This window comes from Colius striatus, chromosome 9, assembly GCF_028858725.1.
Source record: "Colius striatus isolate bColStr4 chromosome 9, bColStr4.1.hap1, whole genome shotgun sequence".
NCBI classification, from domain to species: domain Eukaryota; kingdom Metazoa; phylum Chordata; class Aves; order Coliiformes; family Coliidae; genus Colius; species Colius striatus.
Window position 1 is genome coordinate 18,728,453 of NC_084767.1, and position 27,636 is coordinate 18,756,088.

At 42.5% G+C, this 27,636-nt stretch overlaps 1 protein-coding gene across 2 annotated transcripts; it reads left to right on the plus strand.

Moving 5' to 3' along the window:
• The first annotated feature begins 190 nt into the window (after window positions 1-190).
• Window positions 191-27,105, plus strand: LOC104561726 (organic cation/carnitine transporter 2). Of its 2 annotated transcripts, XM_062002524.1 has the most exons (10): window positions 191-830; window positions 9,920-10,023; window positions 12,899-13,053; window positions 14,563-14,734; window positions 15,717-15,843; window positions 20,046-20,146; window positions 23,312-23,526; window positions 24,715-24,897; window positions 25,282-25,417; window positions 25,810-27,105. In XM_062002524.1, the coding sequence occupies exons 1-10, from the start codon at window positions 438-440 to the stop codon at window positions 25,895-25,897; spliced, it is 1,674 nt and encodes a 557-aa protein (XP_061858508.1). In that variant the 5' UTR covers window positions 191-437; the 3' UTR covers window positions 25,898-27,105. The 2 variants fall into 2 exon arrangements, with proteins under 2 accessions (XP_061858508.1, XP_061858509.1); XM_062002525.1 differs by lacking the exons at window positions 25,282-25,417; window positions 25,810-27,105 and having other exon boundaries at window positions 23,312-23,536; window positions 24,715-24,891.
• The last annotated feature ends 531 nt before the right edge of the window (window positions 27,106-27,636 follow it).

The following is a 27,636-nucleotide window of genomic DNA, read 5'->3' on the forward strand; positions in this document are numbered from 1 at the left end:
ACGGCACGGCGCGGCACGGCGCAACGCGACACGGCGGCGGCACAGCACGGCTCAGCTCAGCTCTGCAGGCCGACTGGCCGCCGCGGCGCGGTTTGGAGCCGGCGCCAGCCACGGCCTCGCCTCCGGGCCGAGCCCCCGCCGCGCCTCCCGAGAGGGCGGGGGTGCGGGCGAAGGGCATGCCGGGAGCCGCCGGCGTTGGGCCGAGCCGGGCCGGGCAGGGCCAGGCCGGGCCGGGCAGGGCTGCGGAGGCTCCCCGCGGCGCCGGCAGCGGCCAGCCCCACCTGAGGGGCCCGCAAACCCCACCCCCGGCCGCTCCCCCGCCGGCGAGGCCCGGCCCATGGCTAAGCGTGAGGCGGGTCGCGCGGGGGAGCGGGCGGCCGCTTATTGCCCGCGCCAGACGGGCCCGCAGGTAGCGGCAGTCGCAGCTCGGCAGCGACATGCGTGACTACGAGGAGGTGGCCGCCTTCCTGGGCGAGTGGGGCCGCTTCCAGAGGCTCGTCTTCTTCTTCCTCAGCGCCAGCATCATCCCCAACGGCTTCAATGGCCTCTCCATCGTCTTCATGGCCGGCACTCCCGAGCACTGGTGCGCCGTGCCCCGCGGCGCCAACCTGAGCGGCGAGTGGCTCAACGCCAGCATCCCGCTGGAGCTGCGGGACGGGCAGGAGGTGCCGAGCCGCTGCCGCCGCTACCGCCTGTCCGCGCTCGCCAACTTCTCGGCGTTGGGGCTGCGGCCCGGCTCCGACGTGAAGCTGGAGTCGCTGGAGCAGGAGCCGTGCCTGGACGGCTGGGAGTACAGCCGCGATGTCTACCACTCCACCATCGTCAGCGAGGTGCGGAGGCGAAGGGGGGCGGGAGCGCGGGCAGGTAGTGCCGGGGAGGAGCGTGGGATTATGGTAGCACCGATGCAGCTTTCGTGTGTCACACAGCGGGTCCCTGCCTGGACGTCGCCCTGCTGTTCAGTCTGATATGTTAAAGTTGTTTTGAGATCGTAACTTCCACTTGCAAAACTGGTGCCCAAATACTGCACGTTTACTTAAACAGCTGCTTAATGGGTTTCATCTGGTATCTGTAGAAGTGGCTCAGAGCAAGGGTCAGTATAGGGACCGGAGTGCAGCTCAATTCAGAGATGTCTCTTTGAACTGGGGAGATCAAAACTTGTTTTCTTGCTTTAAAAAAATAAGGCAGTAAAAGTCACACTGAATTGTGCAAGATGCAGCAGTCGGGGAGCCCTGGTTTGATGCTGTGATCAAAAGGACTCTGAACTTTGATATATTTAATGATGCTTCTGCATTTGTCATACCCACTGCTTTGGTCTCCCCACTCACCTTACAGGACAGATCAGGTTCTTGTCTGCTCAGATACACCCCTGAGTCAAGTCTGTGGTCAGGACAACCAAATTTGAAGCTGTGATAATTCCTCTTGTTTCAGGTGGAAGCTGTATAGACCACAGGCACTGGTTGTCTTAAGATAAAAGGAAATAGATTTAGGGAAACACTTGAATTTCAAAGTGTGTATCGTTTCTTTTCAAAAGGCTTACAACATACAGTCTCATCAACACATTTGTACCTGCAAACAAGTTTGTCAGAGCTGGATCTGTATTTAATGCCTTTATTCCTTGCTTTGTGAAATAAGTCATGATGGGTGTTTGGATAGAGATGTGTGTGAGTACTTGATATCTATAAGCTGACTAGAGCACAAGTCTTCCTCAGGAGGATTGGGGTGAGGAAGGGTGCATGGGAGAGGAGCTGTGGCAGCACAAGAGGGCATTGAAGTGGTGACACTAGAGTTTTTGGAACCTCCCTTGAACATACACGGCAGCAGGGGCATGAGTGGCACACTGACAAGTGACATGCCTCACCTGTTTCCAAAGAACTGCTATCTTCAAGAGGAAAGCTGTTTTGGATTTCTAGACCATGGTCTATGATGAAATGCAGTGTTGAGAGAGGCTGGAACTCATTTAGGGCAGCATAATTGGCATTTTCTCAGGGCTGTCTTGTTCAGGGATGGGTTTTGTTCCAAGTGTCTTACTAAAATGGTTGACCTGACCCAAGCCACTGAGCCACTACTTTGACTCTGGTACCACTTTGCTGAGCTTTAGCTTAGTGTAAATTAAAATATCTTGAGCTATCAGAGTATTGTCCAGGAGCCTTTTAATCTGTAAGAAACAGGAGCTGCTAGCATTTTGCTGAGGCTGTCCAGCAGCTCTGGCCCGTTGACTGTCTGGTTTGGCAGATGTTTTGTGTCTGTGGGAGGTAATGTTTGTCAGCTCAGATGTCATGCACCGAGGCAGTATTTTTTTTCTCTTTAATATTAGTGCTTTGGAGGGAATTTTGCAAGAGCTGTGGCCTTTCACATACTTGCAGGTTTTCAGTGCTGAACTTGTTTAATTTCTTGGCTTGCTATGGCTGCTTTCATGATTCACTGGTCTTGTGTGAGGTAGCATATCTGTAACTTGTTGAATAATCATGAGGACCTTTGTCCCAGATTTTAGTAGCCAGGACAGGGAGGGGGAAGGGAGGATTTTTTTTAAAGAAAGCTTTTTGCTGAACCTCTCATTACTCTTAAGTCTTTGTTTATAGTTCTGCTTTAAAACACTGGGTTCCTTCTCATTTGAAGAGAGACTTCCTTTTCTCACACAGACTAACAACAGAAGGTTGTTATTAGCCAGTCTGCAGTATTTAATCAGCTCCTGTGTAACAGAATCCTTGTCTTTTACTTTTTGAAATGCTGTAGCTTGAGGGTTAAGAAAAGCTTTACTTTGGCTCAAGGAGATATCTGTAACATTCTTATTCTTCCATAAGTCCCATAAACCAAAAAGAATGTAGGAATAATAAAAATTCATATGTGGCAGTAAAAAGACTAAAATCAGGGGTAATAAAGGGTAAACACCAACTTCTTCTGCCAGTTATATCTGTTATGGGGCTACACTGAATAACTGGGAATAAAATTGAGCACTGAAGTTATTAAGGGCATGAGTGAACTGGAAATGTGATATAATGAGAAGATGTTAGATGATACAGCAGTCAAAACACTTTAGTCCCTGCAGGAGTAATTCTTACATGCTGAAACACAGAGGCTGAATCTTGTGTACAGATATTCATCCTCAACTTCTAAAAATGTGTTGCATTGTTGATCAGTGTGAAACCAGGTCTGTGCAGGTGGTGTACTCCGAAGCTACATGTTTGATTTGTGCTCTTAACCTCAGGACTATTTGGCCTTTAGAGAGGAAGGACGCACGGGGTGGGAATTGCCAAGTATCCTGAGGCTCAGTGCAGAGCTGGCACTCTGACCTGTACCAGCATGCAGGGAGAGAAAGTTCTGGGAAGGTACGAAGGCCCAGAGATTTCCATTCTCTGCACACCAGGGATTCAGGTGCCCTGCTGTGCCATCAGACCCCTGTCCCCCAGGATCGGAGAGTTGTGCCAGACCTTCAGGAAACAAGCAGAGACTGCAGTGGTGACATCTGGAGTGATGCAAATGGGCACCGTGGTACAGCTGCTAAACTAGAGGTTTTGGTATTCACTGGTCACTGCAAGGCAGAGGGATGTATTGTTTTGCTGTACCAAAATAAAAACACAGGTCCTTGCTGGACATTGTAATTTATCAAATCACGGAATAGTTTGAGTTGGAAAGGACTTTAAAGATCATCTTGTTCCTATCCCCTGCCATGCACAGGGACACCTTCCACTAGACCAGTTTTTTTCTAAGAGTGGAGCCAGCAGCTGAAGTGTAAATCCAAGTCCATGTCACCCAGCTTCACCTCTCATTAATCATTAATTAGTCACCTCAATTACTTCTCATCTTTTAAAACAGGTGCATCCTCTTGCTGTAGATTAATATCTGCTTGTTTTTCCAGATGAAGTTCATATTGACAGCTCCTCAGCCCTTGGAGCTGCTAAAGCTATGGAAAGACCCTTGGGCGATTTGTAGATACAAAAGATTGTCAAAAGAAGGAAGAAAAACTGTATTCATTGAATAAGTAAATGTGATTGTGTGATATGTACGATTTAAAATGACAAAGCTTTCAAGGTGTTATTTAAGAAGCACATAATGCAGGACTCCTCAGAACTGTACAAGGTGCAGGCATTTCTGACCTTGCAACATAAAAGAGGGTTAGTAGTGTTAAAGAATGATAAGCTCGCAGTTGATATCATTAAAATGGGAATAGTGCTGGTTTAGAGGTACCATGGACAATTACCAATAAGGGTAGTGTTCCCTTTATGTTGTCTTTGCTTGGATTAAAACTCAGCTCACATTTTTCAGTTCCTGTCAGTGCCTTTTTTCCTTTTCCTTCAGCCATCTCAAAAATGTAGGGAGAGAGCTAAGTTTTTACACTGGAATTATAAAATATTTGGCACTTGGCTTCCTGTTGTATGCAAGTTTTACCTCTGTAAAAATTTGAAATTGCTACAAGGGGAGAAATTTAGCAGAATGTATATTTTGTAGACACAAACTTCTCTTTACTTTGAGATAATAAGCTTCAATGTAACATCAAGAACTTCTAAGTACTTGGAATATACAAATGTATTTTCAGAGGAAAGGATGTTTAATAACAGAGCTGTGAAGTAAGCAGAGAGTATTTAAATGGGTAAAAACAAGAGCAGATTCTGAATCAAAGGTCCAAAGTGCAAGATTATTTCTATTTTAAAAGAACCTGCCTCTACTTGCAGAGAGAACAGGATACAGAATGTTGGATTAGCTTCAAAAATTCTTGCTAACATGTTGATTGTAAAAATAAAATTTTAGCCCAGGGGACTATCCCACTTCATTTTTCAATCATGCATGTTATTCTCACCAAGAAAGGAAATCAGTTTAAAAAAATAATAATGAAGGAGTGGGAGGACGTGATATATTGTAGCTGTACTAATTCCTTTCCTAGAAGGTGCTTCCTGATATAACAGGGGTGTAACTGGGTAAGGCTCTCAAAGTTTTTGTATTTGTCATAGTTCATATTTGTTTAGGGTTCTAGTAATGGTATTAGTGAAGCGTGAGTGCTCCTGTGGTGGAACAGTTCTGTATAATCTGAGAAATGTGGTTTCTTCAAGTGAGATCCTAAATTACATTGCTGGTGGTCTTGAAACTACTTCTGTAACTCTCCAAATGTGTTTGGTAGTGGTGTATATTTGTTGGTAGTATATATTTGTTTGATTTGATGCTGTATTGCAAGAACTTTTGAGGTTTTAAAGAGCTCTTCTATTATTAGACTTAAAATTTCCCTGTTATGATGCACTTAAAATATTGGGCAAATTTTATGTTTAAAGAAGATAGGCATCTTGTTAGCAGCCAGAATTTTGTGTTTGTCATCTTTTCTGGGATGGTATAATTGCACTGTAAGTCAATCTGGATAAGGGATCTGTATTGGTGTCTGGATGAGAGCCATTGCAGGATTTACTGTTAGTAATTCATGAGGTGCCAGCCCTTCTTTCGAGGCAAGGGGTATTCTGCAGATGCAGTGGATGCAAAGCCTGTACGTGGGAAACTAGTCTTTACCACTTAAGGTTTTGAAGTGCCTAGAGAACCTGGAAGAGTCTGAATTTCACTGTGATTGTGGCTTGAAAATTGTCAAGTTGTTTTCTTATTGGATAGAGATGTTTCATTTATGTTCAGATTAATAGTGGAAAGGTGTAAGACAGAACACAGGAAATACCAGATGAGCAAAGCTGACACACTTCTACATATGCTGCTTAGCATAATTCTAGCTAAACCTGCAGTAATACTTCAGGATGTAGTGTGCTAAAAGGCTGTAAGTTAATCAAATGTGTCTTGGGAGGGAGGAGATCTGAGGGGATAGTTCAGGCTTTTCATTCCTTGTAGTTTTGTAATTGGGCTTTTTCTTATAGTAAGGGGTTGAGAAATGTGGTTCCAGGTATCTGACTTGCCATTTAAGAGGTGACGAAGAACTTGGAAGGTACTCTCCTAAAGAGACGCTTAGGTGATGACTGTGAATACCTAGGGCTCTTTCTATAATCTGGCCTCAACCTGTGCCCAAGAAGCAATGACTTCAGTCCCTCTCCCTTGCAGTGTCCCCCCTGCCTTTTTCCCAAGCTGTCCACATTTTCTGGCCATCTCTACAGCCTGTCCTCTTTCCCCATTCCCTCCTCCCACCCATCCTCACCAGTGGCTGGTGTCAGCTGGGGGTCTGTTACAGAGGTGCATATCTCACCATGCAACTTGCCTCTGATGCACAGGAGATTATTGCTGTTAGGTGTAAGGATGCTGATGCAGGCATCACCCAAACCTGAGGAATTGTTCAGGAAGTAGCTACAGCCCAAAGTATCTGCAAGCTGTCTCAGTAAGAAGGTAAGTTTAAAATCCAACAGAAGGATGTCTTCCTTTAAAGTTACAATAAAATTGAATGAGAGTGCTCTGTGCCATGCCTTGAACATTGAGTACCAGTGTTTAGGAGCTCAGTGTTTCATGACATCAGCAACTGCTGTTGCCAACTAAGCTGAAATATTTAGAGCCTGATACCTTGCTGAGGTCAACCTTATGTCATTCTCTTGGACAAAGACCGTTACAGCTAGGCAGCTAACTCAAAGGGTACTGAGAAGTGAAAATAACACATGATTTTAGAGCACTGGGTCACAGTGTACAGTGTCCAAAGAGCACTACCAGAAGCAGAGTTCAATCAGTAACTACTCCTAGGACCCTCACTTTTTGCAACGTTGGCCTTCTAACAGTGATGCTTCAGTGACTTCTTCTTGGGCAATGTACAGCTGAGAGAAGGGTTTGACTGCAGGATGGTTCTGGAAGACTGATGCCAGCATAATAAACAGACAATATAGTAGACCTTGTTGATGAGTCATTAAGAAGTTGAAAACTTTAGTATTCATTTACTGGAGCAAGGGGTACCAGACCTTAAAGTCCCTTTGTTCCCATTGATGTGCATATGTGGAGGCTGTAAATAGTTGGTGTTATACAACCAAGGTAGTTTCACCTCAGAAATTTGATAGTGAATTTCACTTTGGTGCCTGGTTCAAGTGATTTTCAGCATAACAGCTCCTATCATACTTTAGTAGAATTGGTAAGTTGGTAAACATTGCCATGTTTTAAGGAGCAGTATGTTTCCACCTGCCAATACAAGGTTTTGGAAGAACAGTGGCAAGCACTTTAGTACTCTGAACTTTTCCAAGCGGTGTCCCTACCTCAGTGATCTGAAGTTGTTTGTTGCTGGGCACAAGCATGCTGGTATCTGGAAAGCCAAGCATTGCTCAGCCTTGTGCCAAAGTATAGAGTGTAGGGTAGATGAAAGGAGAAGTGAACTCACAGGCATAGGGCCATCAGATGGAAAATAATGACTTATCTGATAATGCTAGACTATAGATCACTGAGCTAGATGTTTGGCAAGTTAGATTTTAGTTGTTATTGGAGATGTCTGGCTCCAGTAGCTGAAACAAAGATGATTCTTTGGGAGTAGGTGAGTCTTCCTGAGTGCCGGCTTTGTACTGGGAGTGGTATTTCTTTTCATGCTAAGGGTCATCATATGAAAGCATATGAGAACCACTGAAACCTTTGGCCTATATAAATTTGATGACAATCACTTGCTGCATATTTCCAAGGTGCTAGATATATTTTACTGAAGCTTCCTGGCTGGATTAGCCTCTGTGGTTGTCACAGAATTGTTCAGACTTTCTTTAATCTATAATGAGCTACAGGTTTTGTTGAATAAATACAAATTTAATTGTCAATGTTAATTACAGTTTTAAATCCAAATAATATTGATAACTATAGTAAGTTAAATCCTTTACTTGAGTGGTATAAATTTGTTAGCACATTAAAAAGCCACGGTTCTGAAAGGAGCATCTGTAATGCTGGATAGTTGATGGCGTTGAATAGGATTTATCAGAGCATTGCATTGAGTGATGCTGACTGTGCTTCGTTCAGGTGCAGTGAGGCTGGAAGGGTTTGGGAAGTACTACAAGAATAATGCTGAGGGTTATGAAGTCTGATAGAAGGAGAGATTTTTCAGACATAAAACTGCGATCAGATTTATCAAAGGAGGGGTTAAGAAATTACTTGAATACAATTATAAGTTGAGAGAAGGTGCATTTTGTTTGCTCCCATGATCTTAAATAACAATGAGATGAATTCATAAGCTACAGTTACACAAACACTGACAAGAGTGCAGCCTGTATGAAATAGCATCATTCATCTCTATAAGAACTTCCAGTTCTAGTTCAAAGCTGGATGCTCTTCTACGAAACAAGTGGTGGCTCAGTTGAATTTTGCCATGGGGATTTGGAGGTGGAAGGCTATTGCCAGTGTTTTTCACTCAGTGCCTGGTTTTTGCCTGGTTTTCCTCTAGCTTTGAACCACACACTAGGCTATAGTTGTAGCATGAGCTGTTAACAGACTGAGGGTAGTGAGATTCCTGGAGCCATAGGCTTAATGCTGAGGAGTCAGGGCCGGCAGACAAAGTGTAGTTAGGGCTGGTGTTCCAATATGTGGGACCATGGGCGAGGTGGCCAGTGGAGCTGTGACACGCAGCAGCAGCTGCATTTGTTACAGGGCAGATCAAAGCACTGACAGGCATTCCAGGATGAATAATAATAACAAAAAATTATGAGGAAAACACATTATACTTAATTATTTGTAACTGGTGAGCAAGGGGGATTAGTTATTAAGGTCAGAGTGAATATTTTCATTTTGTTTCAACCTTTTCAATACAGATTGAAAAGTAAAAGTTTCCATTCCCAAAACATCAGAAGGAGCCTCATGGGAGCTGTTTGAACAACTCAGCTCAGGAGGGTTTGGCCTCATATCAGAAGCAGTGTTGCCTCCAAATTCCAGTCCTGCAGAGCTTTAGCACCTCCTGCCCTCTGCCAGCAGGCTGCTGGGGAGTGAGTCAGGATGGGGAGAGCTCTGGGAACTCCTCCAGTTGTAGCATAGCATTGAGGTAGGGGACAAGGCCTTCCCGCTGGGTTTTATCCTTTCTTCTAATATTTACTTACTTATTTTTCCCCAGATAACCAAAATAAAATTAAGACTCTTTCAATAATTGTTGTTGGTATAGATACAAAAATAACATGAATGCTATTTCAAAAGCTTCAGACTGAAGTGGGTAGGACTCTGGAAACTCTTGCAATCTTCATTTAATAAATATCTTCTTGTCTTCCTTTTTCTGTTTGCATTTTGGAAATCTTGGTTTGCTTGGTGTATATTTCAATTTGTATTTCAAAGATTATAACTGACATTAGTTAGGTTCCCAGTGAGGAGTCAACAGTCTCCAGGATCTCTCTAAACCATATTAAAATTTAATAAAGGAAGAGGCTTTTTTCCCCCAATATTCTTGTTTCTATAGTTCAATTTCTCTTAAATCAGAAATGGCAGCTTTTAATGGCAAACCTTGCCATAAGCAGGGAAATCAAGTTTAGAGTCTATTCTCACTCCTTACAAAACCATACAATCACAGAATGGTTTGGGTCAGAAGGGACTTCAAAGACCATCTTATTCCAACCCCTTGCTGTGGGCAGGGACATCTTCCACTAGCTTGGGTTGCTCAAAGCCCCAGCCAGCAGAACTGCAGCAGTTTAGGGGGGGTTGCAGAACCTTGGAAAGGGATCTGAACCAAGTACATTATGAAGTTGTTGGTTGCTGTCACTCATACATGTGTAGGGAAACTGCCACAGCCATGCACTGCATAAGGAAGGCCACACAGGTCACACCTGCACGTGGTGGTGAGGCTCAGCTGGACGGCGCTTGAGGTGACTGGGGCGGGAGACTTTTGCCCTCTGCTACTCAGCATCCCCCTTGTCTTTATTTTTGTGGAGCTGCCATCTGAGCAGTAGGTTAGTTAAACATTTCTCTTGTGGAGGTTTTCTGTTCAAAGGGTACATTTGCACCCAGGCTCAGCTGGTGTGTTTAGTAGAGAGAAGAAATACTGTTCATTGCAAGACTTTCATGTTCTCTCTCTCTGCAGTGGAATCTCGTATGTGACAACGACTGGAAGGGACCCCTGAGCACCTCACTGTTCTTTGTGGGTGTCCTGCTTGGATCTTTTGCATCAGGACAGCTCTCAGACAAGTAAAGTATATACACCAGAGCCAATAACTCTTTGATGCTGTTTTGTAAGCAATTCTTGTATGTGACGTTTTCTATGATGTCTTTCTGCAATTACTAACGTGTTTTTCTTCTGTGACTGTCTAATCTGAATGTACACAGTATACAGAACAATCCTGAAGTCAAACAAAATGTTAAAAAGGTTTTTAGTGGATTTTTCTTTATCTGTTTATTTTTCAGTGAAATCAATTCTGGAGCAATCTGTATTTATGTCAGAAAACAGGTGTAGGAGATAAGTTTCATCTGGAAAAATCAAATCAATTATGTTCTCTTCTAATGACTTTAGACTCTGTTCAGAGAGTTCTCTGAGGCTTGTTTTCCTTTTTGTTTTTAGGTCAAATTTAAAATTCTGTTTTTATGAACACTCATAGCTTCTCTTAGTCATCATCAAATGCAGCATCAGCTTCTGATGATCTGCATTGGTAGAAGTGTTGACGGGATCCGCAATCTTGAAAAACTTTTCTACACAGGAATGCAGATAAGCCAGGCACTTCTTTATTATGCAGCGCTGGGGAAACGGGGATAGCTCCTCCAAACGTGCTTCATTGTTAGTTACCATTTTTAGGGTTTTTATACACCTCAAACAAAAGAATCACATTTGCCAACAAAAGCATGCATAGAATATCCATCTATCAATTTAGCCCTTCACCTTGACTGGTTCCCAACCATCACAAAATTTCCAAACTCACAGTGATTGGTCAAAAAAAATATCAGTCCCTTTGTTTTAGTAACAACTAGGGTAACAAGGTAACCTAACAAATACATATACCAGGGTCTTGTGGTTAAGGCAACAGCTAAGGTAACCTGACAAATACATTTACCAGGGTCTCATGGCTAAGGTAAAAGGTCCCTATGTGGTATGTAACTCTTGCAGTTTGATCCTTGTGTGATTCAAATGAATACTTACTTAATAGGTGTTTTGAGTTATTTGCAATTGCTTAGGTAATTGATTGAACTGGGATTTGCTGGACAATGCATTGTGTGCTGTCTTCCTGGTTCCCAGAGACAGTATGTGATCCTCTAATTTGCCAATTTACTTCTAGTTTCTATTTCCTTGGAATGAAATCTATATGCCCCAGATCTTGTGGCATCTATTCAGGACTTTTTCACAGTTTCCTGCTTATCAGGTTGGACTAATCTTGAGTTTAGAGCCACTGATTGACCAGCTCTCCTTGGCTTTTCTCCAAAGCCATATACCATGGGGCTTTTCCAAACAGGTCTCTGATCAAGCTAGTGTTTCTTCTCCCTGTGATCATGCCATATGCCTTGTTCCATCTTTTGCCATCCTGCACTTCACCATCACACAGCCAGCAGCCATGGCTGCTGCCAACCTTTACATCCCCAGACAGTTTTCTCTGGTTTGCAAGTGTGAGGTCTAGTAGTTGGCTCCTCAGTCGTCTGTGTTAGGAAGTTCTCGCTGACACAGTCCAGAAACCTCCTGGATTTTGTCCATCCAGCAGGTATTGGAGTGGTTGAAGTTCCCCATGATGGCCAGTGCCTTTGAACACAAGGCTTCCTATGGTAGTCTGAAGAAGGCCTCGTTTACTTCTTTCTGATCAGGTGGTCTACAGGAGACACACACAGTGGTGCCAGTATTGGGCTGCCAGCTAATCCCAAGCCATAAGATCTTGACTGGCTCGTCATCTGTCCCCAGGCAGAGCTCTCTACCTTCTAGCTGCTCTCCCACATGAGGGGCTATTTCACTTCTTTGCCATGGGGAATTTCCCACCATTTTGTCCTGGTGCTGCTGCAGGGCTGAGATGCCTCATTCAACAGAGCTCCCAGCCCCTTACCTGCTATGAGGGTGCTGAGTAGCTTCCATGGTGGCCAACCAGCAGGTGAAATAGGAGCTGTTCTGGTACCAAGACCCATGAGCTTCCCACCTTCACCATCACAGGATTCTCCTCCTGCAGCTCGTTCATGTGGTGACACAGATCCTCACCAGGTGCAGTGGAGGAGGCCATAAGCGCAGCTCATCCAGCTGCTCTGGTAGCCACTGAATGGCAGAGAGTGAGTGCACACAGCAGCCTGGCAAAACCCATTGTGTGTTTGCTGCTGCCATCTGCCCATCTGGTACAGAGGGTCCTGCAGGGAGCCTGAGCCATGCACCTGCTCGGACAAACATTGAGAGGGACAAAGTGTTTTGCAGGTTCAGGTAACGATCTGTTGTTAATGCTTTGTGGCCGACTCTAGACCAGAATTCTGGTCAAGTCCACCTTGGGAGTGGTGCTGGTGAACCTGCACTTAGCAGATGTCCTGTCACAGGCTGCAAGGTCAATAGCATTTACTTCAGTGTTTATTTTTTTTTAATATTCGTTGATAGAACTACTAGAGTCCCTTAAATCAGTTCCTTTTCCTACCAAGTGAAATGAAGATGGCAGCATGGGATCACTGCCTGCTAACAGCTTCTTACAAAGCTGAGCTTTACCTCTTTCAGAAGCTTTCCTTTTATTTTTTTAATGTGCTGCTCTGTGTCATGAACTGTCTGCTCCTTAGAGAAGGAACTTGTAATGCTCTTGCGTCTTAAATAATTTGCTCTCAATGATTTTTCTCCTTGCTCATCCCATCAGCAAGAAAGAAATAGCGTTCAAGCACATACTTAAAGACAACATAACTATCAACGCTTGGAATATTATTCTCTCTTGGCCAATGGCTTTTTAAAATGTATATAGAATAGTTATGCCTGTGTCATGTTTCCTGAACCTCTGCTTTTTGCAGACGTTTTGTATTTCCCTAAGTATGCATATGAGTAATCTTATTTTTCTGTTTCTTAATATTTCATTCATACTGTTGTGTAATTATCTCTTCTTTTTTTTTTTTTTAAATCTGTCCATGGAAGGTTTGGCAGGAAGAATGTGTTGTTTGCAACTCTGGCAATGCAGACTGGCTTCAGCTTCATACAGGTCTTCTCTGTCAACTGGGAGATGTTTTCAGTGCTCTTTCTGCTGGTTGGCGTGGGACAGATATCTAACTACGTGGCAGCATTTGTTCTGGGTATGAAAGTCCTGCTGGGCACAGTATGTGTTCTTTCATCTTGTGCTTTTCCTGCTGCTTTTCAGTACTGGCTTAGGGTTGATTTGTTTTGCCAAGCAACATTAAGAGTGTGTCCTCACCATACGTGGATAATTCATCCTCTCCTTGGAAATTTCCAGTTGATAAAGTTGCAATCTGGATTAATTCTGTGATTTACCATCCTGAAAAGGCAAAATAAACCCCCAGAAACGGGTTATTTGAAATAAAGTTGAAGTTCTAGTTAGAGAGATAAGGCATGTAAGACATGATGTTTCAGGGATCTCTGTTCTCCATTTTGGGACCTGAGTGCCTGTTTGATTTAAAAACTTGCAAAAGAAAAATATATAGTTGAAGTAAGCATTAGAGAGTCTCTGTTGAACAGACTATATTAAAAAATTTAAAGGGGTAATGGTTCTCACTTTGTATGAATTCAATTTGACTCAGACCATATTCTGTCAGGGCAACATGAATTACCTTATGAATCTGAGTATTTTTTTTTTTAATCTTTTTATTAATGTTATTTGCAGTGACCTCACTGTCCAAAGTACCAAACGTTGGCAAGAAATTCCTTTTGGGCCAAAGAGAGCCAATGCAGCTGTCAAAGTAGTGTTTAGCTAACCTCACTGCAGACATTCTGCCACAACCTCTGTAATCTCCTTTGATTTCTGTGGAAACGAGGGAGATTGTTTGTTTCTTTCGATGTCTCTTGATTTGCAGGTTCCAAAGCATTTCAGAGAGAAGTGACCCCTGTTTGTGCATTTAATTCCTTTGGCCTTTGTTAGTGGCCCAACACAAACTCACTGAATCACAGAATCCCAGAAGGGTTGGAGTTGGAAAAGACTTCTTCAGATCATCCAGTCCAACCTCCTGCTAGAGCAGGTTCCCCTTGATCAGGGTGCACAGGAACATGTCCAGCCGGGTTTGGAAACCTCTAGAGAAGCAGACTCCACACTCTCTCTGGGCAGCCTGTGCCCTCACAGCAAAGTTTTTCCTCGTGTTCCAGTGGAGTTTACTGTGTTCCAGCTCCATATGTGTGTACCTAAACACTGTGAAGTTTTTTAGCTATTAGTGAAGTAGTCTTTTAGAATGATAGAGAGAGCTGATCTCCCTCTATAAACTGGAGGAGACCTCATAGAGATCAAGCTGCAAGCTGAGTTTAACTGTTGTGTTTTGTAGTATGTCAAGGTGGTTTTAGCTCTTGAAGTAAAATGTGAGTCTAAGATAATGAAATTACAGAAGTATTATCTGTGTTAAGATACATAAATACTGTAGGGCCCGGTTCTCTTCCTGTTATATGTATAATTGCCGGGTTCATGCAGGACCACTGGGTGAAGTAGATCTGTGGTGCCTCTCAAACTGGATGGCAGTGTCCTATATACCGTAACTGCCCAGTGTAGTGTATTTCAAGGCTAATTGGTAGAGGTATTTTTGCTAAGTTACTTGGTTGCTATTAAGTTAAAATACTACTCTTCACTCTGCTGTTTTGAACAGGCACAGAAATCCTTGGCAAGTCAATCCGTGTTCTCTTCTGCACACTGGGCGTCTGCATATTTTACGCCTTTGGCTACATGTTGTTGCCACTGTGTGCTTTCTTCATCAGAGACTGGCGGATGCTGCTGCTGGCACTTACATTACCTGGGCTGCTCTTCATCCCCCTCTGGTGGTGAGTATAACAACTTAAAAGACTTCAGTCTTCAGAAGGTCCTGTCTGCAGGTTTTTAAGATCCAAACTCCACACCTCAACCAGTCTGTACCAATGAAATTCAGGAATGGGCAGGTAAAGAATGGATGTTGTGTCCTTTGTTTTTCCCATTTGTTTTGCTGTAAGTCCACACATTCAGACTCATGTCTGAAAAGCCCATTCTTCATTTTCTGTAGATTTCTATAAAAATAAGTGATGTGTGTGCAAAGCAAAAAAAAGTCAATGAAAGTCATCCTTCTGCACCATCTGAAATCCATGAGCTTTTAAGAGTAGGCCCATACTAAGGGCAGAGTGAGAAACCAGTTGTTTTGGGAAGCTGGGCAATGCTAAAGTGACTTAGATATGACAAGTTACAAAACAGTACTTGCATATCTGGGAGGCTTCAGTGTTTTCTTCCGTGGGTAATGAAATACTACTTGTAGGTGGTATGTAAAGTTTAAATAGTCCACATGGTGGAGATATAGCTTCACTTACAGTAGCACTGATTGCTGTTGGTGATTCCATGCAGTGTCTTACAAAGTTCAATGACTCAGGCAAATTCCACCTTCTCACTTGCCTTTATGTTACAGGATTTACAGTTAATAATTTTCGATGTGTTATTCTCTAAGGGTATGCCTCTTAATGTGCAACATGCTGCTTGTATGTTCACATTCCTGAATTTCATTAGTTAAGCTGTTTTCCAATACTTTGAGGGTTTTGGTTCCTCTTTTTTCCTGAGTCATTACTGGTTTTTTTTTATTACATCTGAAATCCACAAACATGTTTTAGTCTGTTCTCGTTTGGTATGCCAGTCTCCTCTTGCAGATCTGATTTCTGTTGTCATTGCTCTAATTTCTGCAAGATGTGGCAAGTTTGGAGCTCTTTGTGCCGGGAACAATGTGTGTTGGTGCCTGAAGCAGTGTTTTCTGTGGAAGTGCAGGCTTGTTATTAACCTTTTCTGCAGGGTCATCCCAGAATCTCCACGGTGGCTGATGTCCCAGGGAAGATTTCAAGAGGCAGAACACATCATCCGAAAGGCTGCAAAAATTAATGGTGTTACAGCTCCAGATGTAATACTTGACCCTAGTGAGGTAAGATTCACTTAACAATTCAGGTTTTTGCTGGACTGATTAGTGACTGTGTAAGGTGATTAATTTCAGTTCAGTTATGCCCTCAGCTTGTGCCTGCAGTGTGTTCTCTACTTCTCAGCTAGTTAGGAGGTCATCCTTTTCCTGAAGAGCAGAATACATTTTCCTGGCTTAAGATTTGCAAGGACCTACCTGTGTCATTCTCATGGGAATGCCAGCATGCATTCTAATGCAAGTATCATTTTGATCCAGTTTGCAGCCTCTTTTTACCTTTTAAACTCCAGGCTTTTTAAGGGAAAGGTAATGAACTTGAGGTACCTGATGCTTTGTTACCTAAATAATGTGCTGAACTGATTTTATACTAGCACAGTCTATTGTAGTTCTAGAAAAGTTTAACACAAGACTAATCTTGCCCAGTGGCATGAGAAATAATGTTATTCTAGTTCAAACTCCATATTCAGCTCCAATTTCTGCTCCACATTAAGGACAGCAAAACTTGAGACCCTTTAGGATGGAGTAGCTAGCAGTATATTTTCTTCCTCATCTGTTTCTTCCAACACGGTCTTGTTTCCTGTGAGCTATTTGGTGACCTTAAGGAATAGTTCCACACTCTTTCCAACATGACCTCCAAAAGTCAGACAGACAAAGTGTTCCCATAGTCCAGGAGAATGGGTACCTCTCTAGGTAGGTTTGTAGAATATGTCTGGGCAGTTGCCCAATTGTGTTCTGGTTGACAATGGACATTTTCTTGTCTTTTGGTGAAAATCCCTTGTGTATTCGCTTGTTCTAAGAGGTCTCTGTACCAGGCTAAGATGGTTAGCCATTGAACTATAGTATGTTTGCTATTGAGATCTGAAACAGTTTCACTTGGCTTGAAGGTAGCTGAGGTGCAAACAATGTTGGTCCAGATTTAGTTGTAGATACTAGGACAAACATCCTGGTCTTGCTGGAACACAGTGAGAATGCCAGAAAAACCCAGACTTCTTATGATAGTTTTTCACTGGATTTTTGTTAGAACAGGACTTCTTTCCCTTTTTTTCCCTCCTTCCTTCTCATGTTGGAGACATGAAAACTCATCCATTGCCAGCACTGCAGCAGGAGAATGGAAAATAAGCTCTGGCTCCAACTTCTGCTTAAGGTCACTGTCATTGTTATCGTCTATCTCCAGTTCTTAGAAAGAATGCTGATCTGTTTGCCATCTCTGAATGAGGCTGGATTACAAAGCAGCAGAAAGATGGACATGGGGAAATGCTGACTCCTGCAGCAGAGTGGGCTGGAGTATGTGGTATTTATTTACAGATAAATAATTTCAAGTCAGCTTTCAGAAACACAGATAACATTCTGACAAAATGAACAATGAAGCAAAATAAGCTTTATGAACAGGTGCTGTTTAAGTGCAGGACTCCTGGCCATCCTTTTGCTTTTTAAGGTTAAAGTAATGCTGTGGCCAAAAAATCTGTGCAAAACTTTTCATCTGTGGCCTGTTTACCCTTCCTGTGTCTGCCTTCTGAAGAGCTGTAAAGCGAAGGCTCACAGCCTCTCTTGTTTTCAGGAAGCATGTTTACACTGCAGGGAGGTTCTCAGAAATCTGTCTGTCCCTTTGCCTTCCTGCAGCTGGAACACAAGTTCTGAATGGAGAAGCAGCCCAGGCTCATGCTTGGAGTATTCCTTGAACCCATGTAGCTGGGGAGCACCACCTTCAATATTTAGGCTCCAGAGATTCCAAATGAGTTAGGATCCAGCAGATGACTAGTCACAAACAAACTGCTGAGCACAAGTAGGGCCTAATTGGCTGAATTATCCTACATGAGAGGGATTTAAATGTTTGGATGATAGGTTCCATTTCAAATCATTGTTTGGCTCTCCCTGCCTTCTCCTAGCTTCCTTTTCTAGCCTGTCCTGGTAAAGATAATGTTGTCTACTTACCCAGCTCCTGACAGGTAGGGTCCTTTTTTTCTCATCAACTGCAGCTCTCTGGGTTTTACTGTTCCAGGTTTTGTTTTGCAGTTTGTTTGTTTGTTCTCCTTTTTTTTTTTTTTTTGTTTCCTACTTACTGGTTTCTTGGCAACAAATAGTGGCAAAACTGGAGAGTACTTAGGAAAGATCATGTGATTTATGGAAAAGGGCTGTGAGCTGTAAAGCTGACTGCGGTTTGTGTGGTGGGAGGTTTGGCTTCAGGCAGAGTGAAAGCTCTCAAACTATCAAATGTAAAGAATGTTCGTCTTTCGTAGAAAAGAAAGATTTATGAAAGCAAATACACTGAAGTTTGCACAGACATCACACTGCTCTTTCATTTTCCAGGTCATCAGAATGAAATATCACCCAGAATTTTCACCTGTCAGCAGAGTTACATAAACTTCATGTTCCCTTTAGGTCAGATACAGTTTATAAGACATTGAGGAGATAATGTATATTTTGAGTTGAGAGATCAGAGTTAAGGGCCCAAATCAATGTCCAGCAACTAATTTGCCAAAGAAACATCACTAACTGAATACAAGAGAGAGATTGAAGAGGAATTAAACTAATGATTGCTTTTGTCTCTGTTTTGTTGTGTTGTGTCCTATAATACATCCAACTATTTCTGCTGGACCAACCTGATGTTTTAGGGAGAAAAGTGTTGTACAAGTTGAACTAACACAGAGTAGAGGATGTTATATTAGACTAGGTGGAAAGAGTTCAGAAAAGTTTAATGTGGTGAGTAACTGTACTGTTTTGAAGCTACAGTCATAGTTTAGTAAATAAATAACCATTTGCACATACCATGAAGGAGTCCACAATGCCAACAAAAGGCATTCAGTCTTTAAACACATTCAAATTTAATTTGATATTTTCAAGTCCCACTGACTTACAGAATCAAGGGGGGATGCAATCTTTGTGTACGGTTCATTGGGCTTGCACATAAGTCTGTCAGGCAAGTGGGATTCTTCTAGCCTTGGTAAGAGAAGTCTTCACTTGAGCATTGTGAGGTGACTTGGCAGTTTACAATTCAAGGAGTGTCAACATTAAAGATATTTCAGTATTACTTTTTTTCATTTGATAATTTAGAGCTGCTAAGGTGGATTCTTGTTTCTGTCTTGGTTAAATTTCTAACTGTTGATAGAGTCACAGTTACAGAGCTGGATGTCCTGAAAACATACCACCTTTTGCAATAACAAAAACATAGCATACCTATAAAACTGTGGTTCTTCAGAAGTGTAGTGCTGCTTTATCAGAGTTGATAGTTCTAATTGATGGAACTTGTCTTCTTATATCACCTTTTACATGTTCTGAAAAATCTCTCCCTTGTTACTCCGTGTTAGGGGTCTAAATTAAAGCCCTAAATAAAAAAAAAAAAAAACCTAATTATTCCCTTTTTTTTTTTTTTACAATCTTAGTGAGCACAAAATTTATTCTCATGCTTCATGGATTAATATCTTTGCACTGTTTACATGAAAGAGGTTTTAGTTTGAGGAGCTGGAAAGTCTTGTGAGGAAAGAAATTTGTGGTCCTTTTGCTTAAATTCTTAAAAGATCTCAACAAGGTAAAACAATGATGGAGACTCTTCAGCTCATTAACCAGTTTGTCCCAGTTTAAATATGTTACTGTTAGGTCCAGCTTGAGGAGTCGTTTACTAAATTTTTCCTGCTGCAGTTTAATCTTATTATTTCTTGCTGTGTCTGCAGGGGATTTAGAGGGCACTTTATCACTTTTTTTTTTGCTGGTCTTTGAAGACCATTTGTGGTTTTTCAGAACGTCCTTGGTCTTCTGGCTCTTAGGATAAATAAACCCTCTGCTTTTACCAACCATGTTTTTCAAAAATCTCATCATCCTTGTTGCTCTGTTGTTGTCAGGATGCAGTTGATTTGCATGATCCTCAGGGTGCAGTGCTCAAAACTGGCCATAACCCTGCCAGTAGTGACACATCAATCAATGAATTAATGCTTTATAAGCCAAGTATTAAAAGTAACAATAAGCAGGTGCTTTGGGAAGCCTCAGGCAGAGAAAATTATTACGAATTTCAGTCTAAATTTTAAGTGACTTTAGGGAGGAGCAACTGCTTTCACAGATAGTTGGCTCTTACAGCTTATATGTTTGGTAAAAAGTGAGGCACCTGTTTCAGTTCTGCATCATATCAAATATTAATGTATAAGGTGGGGAGACTTATATTCACAATATTTCTGCTTGCAGGAAGTTGATGTTCCCATGTTTGTTTGTTTGTTTTCCAGCTGCAAGATTTCAGTTCCCAGAAGCAACAGACATACACCATTTTGGATCTAATGAAAACCCGAAATATCCTAACTATCACAATTATGTCAGTGATTCTTTGGTAAGCAAGTGTGGTCAGGAGTATGTGAGCACAAAAGCAGCAAAACAATTAAAAACTGCTCTTTGAACACTAAAGTATTCTGAAGAGATATGGACAAAAACAGCTCAAAACCCAATGACCTCTTAGCCGCAGCAACAAAATTCTGGTTGCCTAGGTTCTTGATTTCAGTCTAGAAACACATCTGGATTGTTATTTCTTTCTGAAGCAGTGAGGCATATCCTGAACTGAACAAGAATCAGATCAGCTGGCAATAATTCATGGGAATGGTGCCTGATACTAGGCCTTGGGGAATCCTCATCTGACTGTAACAGTCATTTCAGAGAATGAGTCATGCCCTGTCTCCCAGTCAGAGAACTGCTACCCAGGGGTCAGAATGCAACAATGCCTGACTTACTGGTAGCATCTTCCCATCTATTTGGTATTGTCTTTTAAAGGGATGAAGCTGTCTTTCGAGTTCTAAGCTGAGATTTCCCTGGACTTCCGTGCTAGCTCCATCTGGTATCATCAGCTTGGTTTTGCACAAGCTGAAGCCATACTTTATGCTCAGTCGATCAAAGAATTGTCATGTTCCTTTACTGGAAATCTCAGTGAAGCTGCAATTGCTCAGAAAAGAGAAAATGGAGGGAGTCTAAAATACAGCTTTTATAGCCACAGGCTGTAGAAGTGAAGTTTAATTAGTAGTTTAATTAGTACATGTACGTGTAGTGTCCTAACCAATGAAGGTTCCTCAAGTGCTTTGGAGCTAGCTAAGTCAATTTCCTGCTTTTTTGAAGCAAGTTCCTGTGCTTTAGTGAGGCAAAGCCTTGGAGTTGAGTCTGCTGAAATGCCACTGCGTACAAGTTCATGGGGCTTTTTGGGTCAAAGGATAACTTGGCCAATATTTAAGCCAGATTCCCTTGTTCATCAGTAAACACAATGCTAGAAAGGAACATCTCAAAAAAGGAAAGTAGTGTTGGTTCTTTGCAAAAATGTCAATACAGTTTCCATATTGTTGACTCTCACCTTTAGTTGGAAGTGGGCTAGAGAATGGAGACTGCCCTCCCACTAATCTATGTGGAGTGGATCCATAGCAGGTTCCCAGGCACAGCTGCTTTTGTATGTGTGGTTGTAGAAATGAAGTGCAGAACCAGTTTGAACAGCTCTTCTGGTAGGGCAGAGCATCTGAGAGAAACAGAATGATGTCGTAATATGTAATCCATTCCATATGCTGAAGGGGGTTTTAACACATGATGAGTTTTAGGATAGGCAGGAGGAATCAAATATGTACAACTGACTTACACAATCTTACCTCCTCTTGCAGAAAGTATTCGGTTGATTTGGGCAATTTCCCCACTGTTCCTACCTTGCATGTCAGTTGCCTAACCCTGTTTTAATTAATTGCCCAAAATACAAAGCATCTTGTGCTCGCAGCAATGTTTTTCAACCTATAGTATACTGATGGTGTATTCTGCATTACGAATTGAAAGACCTTGTAGAAGAAGCTCTGCAAGAGGGTGGTATATCACCTTAACATATTGCTGAGTGTTTTGTTGATTTTTGAGTAAGTAGCAGGCCTTTAAACTAATGTCTTTGTTGGGTTTGCAACAGGGAGAAGGAAGTTTGGCATCTCATCACTCTGGGATTTGTAAATACTCCTAAAGCTTTCCTAGAAAATGTATAACTGGATTAAAGTTTGCTAATCTGATAAGCTAAGGCAAACTGCCTCTGAAAGTGAGGTTTGTTTCTATTTTTTTTAAAAAAGCACTGTTTGTTTATATAAAAGTAACTCCTAGGAGCAGAGGGCTGGGAGTTCTGCACAGCATGGTGGAAAACACCAGGTAACTGCTTCTGAGAAGAACAGCTGTAGCTGGCTGGGCACACAGTGCAGTGGGAGTTACTCTCAGCTGCATGACTTCATGCCTTCCCAGGTACATTGGGCAACTTATGTTAAGCAGTTGGACTGTGAAGACTCTTTCCGTCTGAAGCGAGGAGGAGGATGAGCTAACCTTTAGTCAGTGATCCACGTCATGCTGTGCAGTGATTGTGCTCCAGGTTCTCTTATGACATACATGCTGAAGGAGATAAAGTGCAGAGTGCTCTGTGCCTCACCTTGCACCTGGGCATGTCCTGATCCAATGTCTTTTATTTCCGTGTTTACCGTGTGCTACTTGTTGATGAAGCATAACCTTTTCTTCTCAGCATCTCTTAGGGCAGGCTAGGATTTGCCTTCAAGGCCAGTTGTGTTTCCCTTGATCGTGTGGAAGCCAACTCTCACCTGGCAGCAGCACAATTAAGATGGCAGCGTTCCCAGCCACCAAGCTCTGGTCCTGCTGCACTGACCAACCCAGGCACCAAGCCATGCAAACGTGACTTGGATGCTGCCCAGCCAGCTTGGGTCATGGCAGAGAAAATCTCAGCCTGATTGGGTCTGCCAGTGTGTCATATTCCTACTGTCTGACTTTATATACAAAGCACAAAGGGTAATGACCCAGAAACAATGTTCTCCATGCCAAACTCCCTGGTAAACATAAAGAAAAGCTACTATAGGCCTCAGCAGGAGTAAAACTAAGTAGTCCAAACTCGCAGGCTAAGGCTGTAACTGCTACTATAACAGCAGTAATAGGAACTGCTGCATCACTGCATTGTGAATGATCACTTATCTCCAGGGGTGACCTGAAATATGGAGGCATACATGAAAAGCAACCAGCCCATCTCCATCAACATGAGTAGCAAAGACAAATGAGATGTCTTCCTTACAAGGCCTGAATGAGAGTGGGATGGACAGTTGCAAATTGATCCAGTAGCATCAGAAAAGAAGTAAGACCTCTTAAGCTACAGGACCATCCAGCTCCTATGACCAAGGGTTTGTAGGTCTCTGTTCAGCAGGGCTAGCAACAGCTCTGGAGTTTACCTAATTTTGTTAAGGCTGAATAGAGTATTTTATTTTATTTTAAACAATATTTTCTTCTTTGAAGTCAAGTGCTACTTGAAAGATAAAAAACCATCAGTACTGTTTTATTGTTACCTTGCTATTGCTGAAGTCAGCACTCCAACTGCTTCAGAGGTGCATGAATGCGGCAGATGCTGGATATGCCTTACACAGTGATTTCTGTGCTTAACAGACATGGAAGAGGTTCATGGCAACCTCAGGAAGAAGAAAAGAATGTGTTACTCTTCTTCTTTCAGGATGATCATCTCTGTTGGTTATTTTGGACTTTCTCTTGACACACCCAACTTGCATGGAGATGTCTATGTGAACTGCTTCCTCTCAGCAGTGATTGAAGTTCCAGCCTACATTATTACCTGGCTCCTGCTTCGAGGCTTCCCGCGACGGTACTCAATGGCTGCTGCGTTATTCTTGGGAGGCTGTGTTCTTCTCTTCATTCAGCTGGTGCCTTCACGTATGGAATCGTTAGTTGATCTCAAATATGTGTGAGAGGTGAAATGCCGTACCATGAACGGGGCAGATGTGGAGGAAAAGTGTCCTGAGGGGAATAAATACAGATAGTCATTTCCTGTCATTGCTCCTTTTCCTTAGTTCTCAGTGCAGCTGCACAGGGAGCTCACACACTGTATTAGTTCAGATACAGTTTTCAAGGTGGCTTGTTGGCTCTGTGGTCTCTGGGGATTAGCACTATGGTCCAGTTCTGACTGGCAAGGTGTGCTGGTAAGGGCAGGTGTAAAACCAGGGCTAGACCAACGAGATTTTGGTAAGCAGAGATTACCAAGAAGGTGCAGAACTGTCTCTTAACGGCTTGTGTAAACAGTTGCATTCAAGGCAGTCATTGTGGAAGCATTTTTGATAAGCAAAGATTCTTGAATTGGTCTTGATAGTTAAAATAGTTGGCAACTGGAAAAGAGGACAAAAATAACAGTTATGGGATATCAAATCACTTATGTTTAGATGAATCACTAGTTAGATGAATAGGGTTATGGACTCATTACTGATAACGATGTTGAGTGTGATGGAATGGATGTTGTGCTTAGCACTTGTTTACAAATCAAAGAGTAAACAGAAGAGAATGCACAATAACTCCCTTGCTTATTTTAGACAGGCTGTATGTGTGGTGCATTCTCTTCTGTTTTCTTCCTGCCCTTTGAGTCGATTGGCCACTGATATGATCTGTTTTGATTTCAAATCTAACTGCCCCGATTAAAGTCAACCCAGCTCACTATACTGAAATTATTGACTTGTAGCTGGGAATGTTTGTGAGAAACCACAGCAGGATACCAAAAAATTACTCATTTCAAATGTTTAACTTTGTTCACTTTATTAAAAAGGGAGATATATGGCATTGTTTGCAATAGCAGAGATCTGGCCCTTGAAATCTGAGAGGACCTCGCCAGTTCTTGCTCTGTTCTCCTTATTTTTTGCTTGGCAGGAAGCTTCATGCTGAAGGGGAAATTAAAATGTTGAGTCATAGTAATTTCAATAAAAATGTTGCCCATGCTTGTAGACACATAGAGGGGAAAAAAAGACAGCAGACGCTGGAATTAATTAGGCAGCAGTTACACAAACACAGTGAAAAATAAGAGAGTCTATGAATTGTCAGAGCTTTATTGAAGTCCTTCCTATGTTTTGATTGCAGATATTCGTGCACTGTCTATTGTGCTGGTGATGTTGGGGAAATTCGGGATCACATCTGCCTTTTCAATGGTTTATGTTTACACGGCTGAGCTCTACCCAACAGTAGTGAGAAACATGGGAGTTGGAGCAAGTTCCATGGCCTCTAGGCTGGGCAGCATCCTCTCACCTTACTTTGTTTACCTTGGTGAGTTAACTGGTCTGTGCCTGTGTGGTTGTCCTGCCTCTGTGGGCCGTTGAGCTTTGTTTCTGGGTCCAGTTGTCTTGTGAGACTGCAGGTAAAAAGAGGGTCTCAAATCTCTGAGGAATGGTCAGTGTTTTGTGCCCTGTTGAAGAGATGCTCTGAAGACTGTCAGTGTTACTGATTCAACAGGAGCAGCTCTTACAGCTATCATTTTCCGATCTCCCAAGTTCCTAAAACCACGTTTATAACATGTCCTTTGAGTGCCAGCCTGTGAGTGGGGTCGGTTGGTTTGGTTTTTACTGAAAGCATAAGTCTTGCACAGATACAGTTCAAACATTATTGGAGACTTGGAGCTGATGTTAGCTTTCCCTTTTGGTATTGTGCTAGGTGCCTATGACCGATTCCTGCCTTACATCCTGATGGGGAGCCTGACTGTGCTCTCAGGAATTCTGACTTTATTTCTGCCAGAAAGTTATGGTAGGCCTCTTCCAGACACAATTGATCAAATGCTAACGGTGAAAGGGTAAGTGTCACCTTCTGATCTTAACACATCTGTTCTCTGCTCTGAGAAGAGGGGTGGCCTTGCCTAGGTATTGCCAGAGAGGGGCTGGTTTCTGTGGTGTAGTTAGTGCTCTGTTGAAGATACAAGAGTTTGGCTTGTATCCTGATCCCTCTTCCCCAGTGTATATTCATACATACATCTCAGCTTTAAACTTATATTTTACTATGAGGACTGGATAAAAGTACTCATGAGGAATGCACTTGTAAAAGTATGCTGTTTATGAAGGTATAGGGACACTGTGTGGCTTATCATCTATCTTTCTGGGTTCTGAAAGTCATTCAAGTACTGGTGAAGATCTGAAGTCTTCCAATTTAAGTTGATGTGGTTTTTTTCTTTCTCCCCCTCCACTCCAGAATAGAATACAGGCCTGCATCTAGTAGCATAAGAGATTCCAAGGAGGAAGAAGAAAATCCAGAGGTTTTAAAAAGCACGGCTTTTTGATGGGACTCCTGTGTACCTCCTGGTGGACTGAAAGTTAAATGGACTTTTCTTCCAATATTTGTTCTAGAAAGGGCTCGTGGCAACACTTTGTTTCCTGTAATTTTAACCTTATTTATTAATTTAAGCACTGTGTTTAGTACATTCTCTTTTTATATGAACATAAACACTGTATAGCCTTCAATGAGATTTTTTCAGCCACAGCTGGTTTAACACAGTACCATGGAACAGTATCTGATCAATCCTTTGTAACTTTGAGTTTATAGGTCAGCTGAAAGATACTTGAAAATGAGTTCAAGGGCTGGCAGGGTACCTGGATTCCTCACTGAACCTTCTCCAGAGCTAAAGCACATCAAGAAGTGAAAAGTGCCTGAAAAAGCCGCTAATTGGTTTTGATTCCTTGCCTTCTGTCTCCGGACAGGACACTTATTTATTGTAGTGAGAGTTATGAGAACGTGCCTCTCTGTGATCTGACCCAAATGATTTTGCACATGCTGAATTTGTTACCAAATTCAGAAAGATGCAAAGAAAGGTTTTGAGAGTTAATTCTAACTTGGTATATTTTAACTCAGCATGGGTTGAAAGAGTTGTCTTGTACAGAGTCCTAGTAGCACTGAAGTTTTGCTCACAAAACTCCTGTGATTCCCATGCTGGCTGTCAGTTGTACCTGTGTGATGAAGCTGTTTACATCTGCCCCTGGATGTGGCCTGCTTCCAGGCTGTATTTATTGTAAATGATGCAAAAGGTTTCAGCTGTATGTGGAGGGAGTGGTGCCAGTTGGGGGTTCTTCCCTTTTGACGTGTGGTGGAAGTTTTATGTCTAAATGGTTTTGATGTCCTCTGTGCAATTTGGATGACGGAAATGATTCTCCTGTCTTTGTTCTGTACTCCTCACACATGCACGTATGCACAGAACCAATACATGTAGGGATACGTTTACTCTATGCCACTGCGTTGACCTCGTGCTGGAATGTAGTGAGAAGAAAATGCAGAATGTGTTTCTGACCACTGGCTCTATATTCTAGAGTGCCAACTGTACAATTGCTGGGAGGTCTGATATTTCACTTAACTCATGTAATCAGTGAATTGTTTTCAGATTGTTTTTAAAAGAAAACAAATCTTGTTGACAGTCTGCAAAGAAATTGTTCCTTGTGTTGTGGAAGAACCCTTGGCATTACCGGTGTTTCTTTAAATACATGAAATATACATGTGCCCCTGGTCTCATTTGTGTTGTTCCAATAGTCCTTTGACAGGTGTGTGAGCGGTGAAGGATGTTGTTCTTGTAGCACTTGTTTGTGTTTTGCTCTGTCTTTTAGAGATTTAATAAACCTCAACCTTTGTAGCCAGGGGCCTACTCTCTGCTGCTGGTCGTGGGAGCTCTGCATTTTCGTGCTGTTTAAATGCATAAGTGGCACTGGGAACCTCCGTCTGGCATCAACCAGTTCCCCCTGGTCTGCCCTGGCAGTGACGCAGTTGCCTGCCTACCAGACTGCTTCTCACACAACAAAGAACTGTAAAACACTGGATACACTACAGTGGTTTGGTTTGGTTTAAACTCTTCTTACCAGTGTCTAGAGGTTTAGGGTTTGCTCCATTTTCCCTGCCTTCTGTGCCCTGTGTCTTCAGTAATTTAATGTCTGGTTGAAGCAGGAAGCTGGCCAGCATTACCGAGTCACAGAATGGTGCCCACAAGTATCATTTGGTCATACTGTCAGCAATTCCAAGGAGAGAAATCCAGGATTT

Coding starts and splice junctions, on each gene's coding strand:
- LOC104561726 (XM_062002524.1), top strand. CDS start 438: ATGCGTGACTACGAGGAGGTGGCCGCCTTCCTGGGCGAGTGGGGCCGC. Junction 10,024..12,898: donor TCAGGACAGCTCTCAGACAA/GTAAAGTATATA, acceptor TGTCCATGGAAG/GTTTGGCAGGAAGAATGTGT. Junction 20,147..23,311: donor ATTATGTCAGTGATTCTTTG/GTAAGCAAGTGT, acceptor TTCTTCTTTCAG/GATGATCATCTCTGTTGGTT.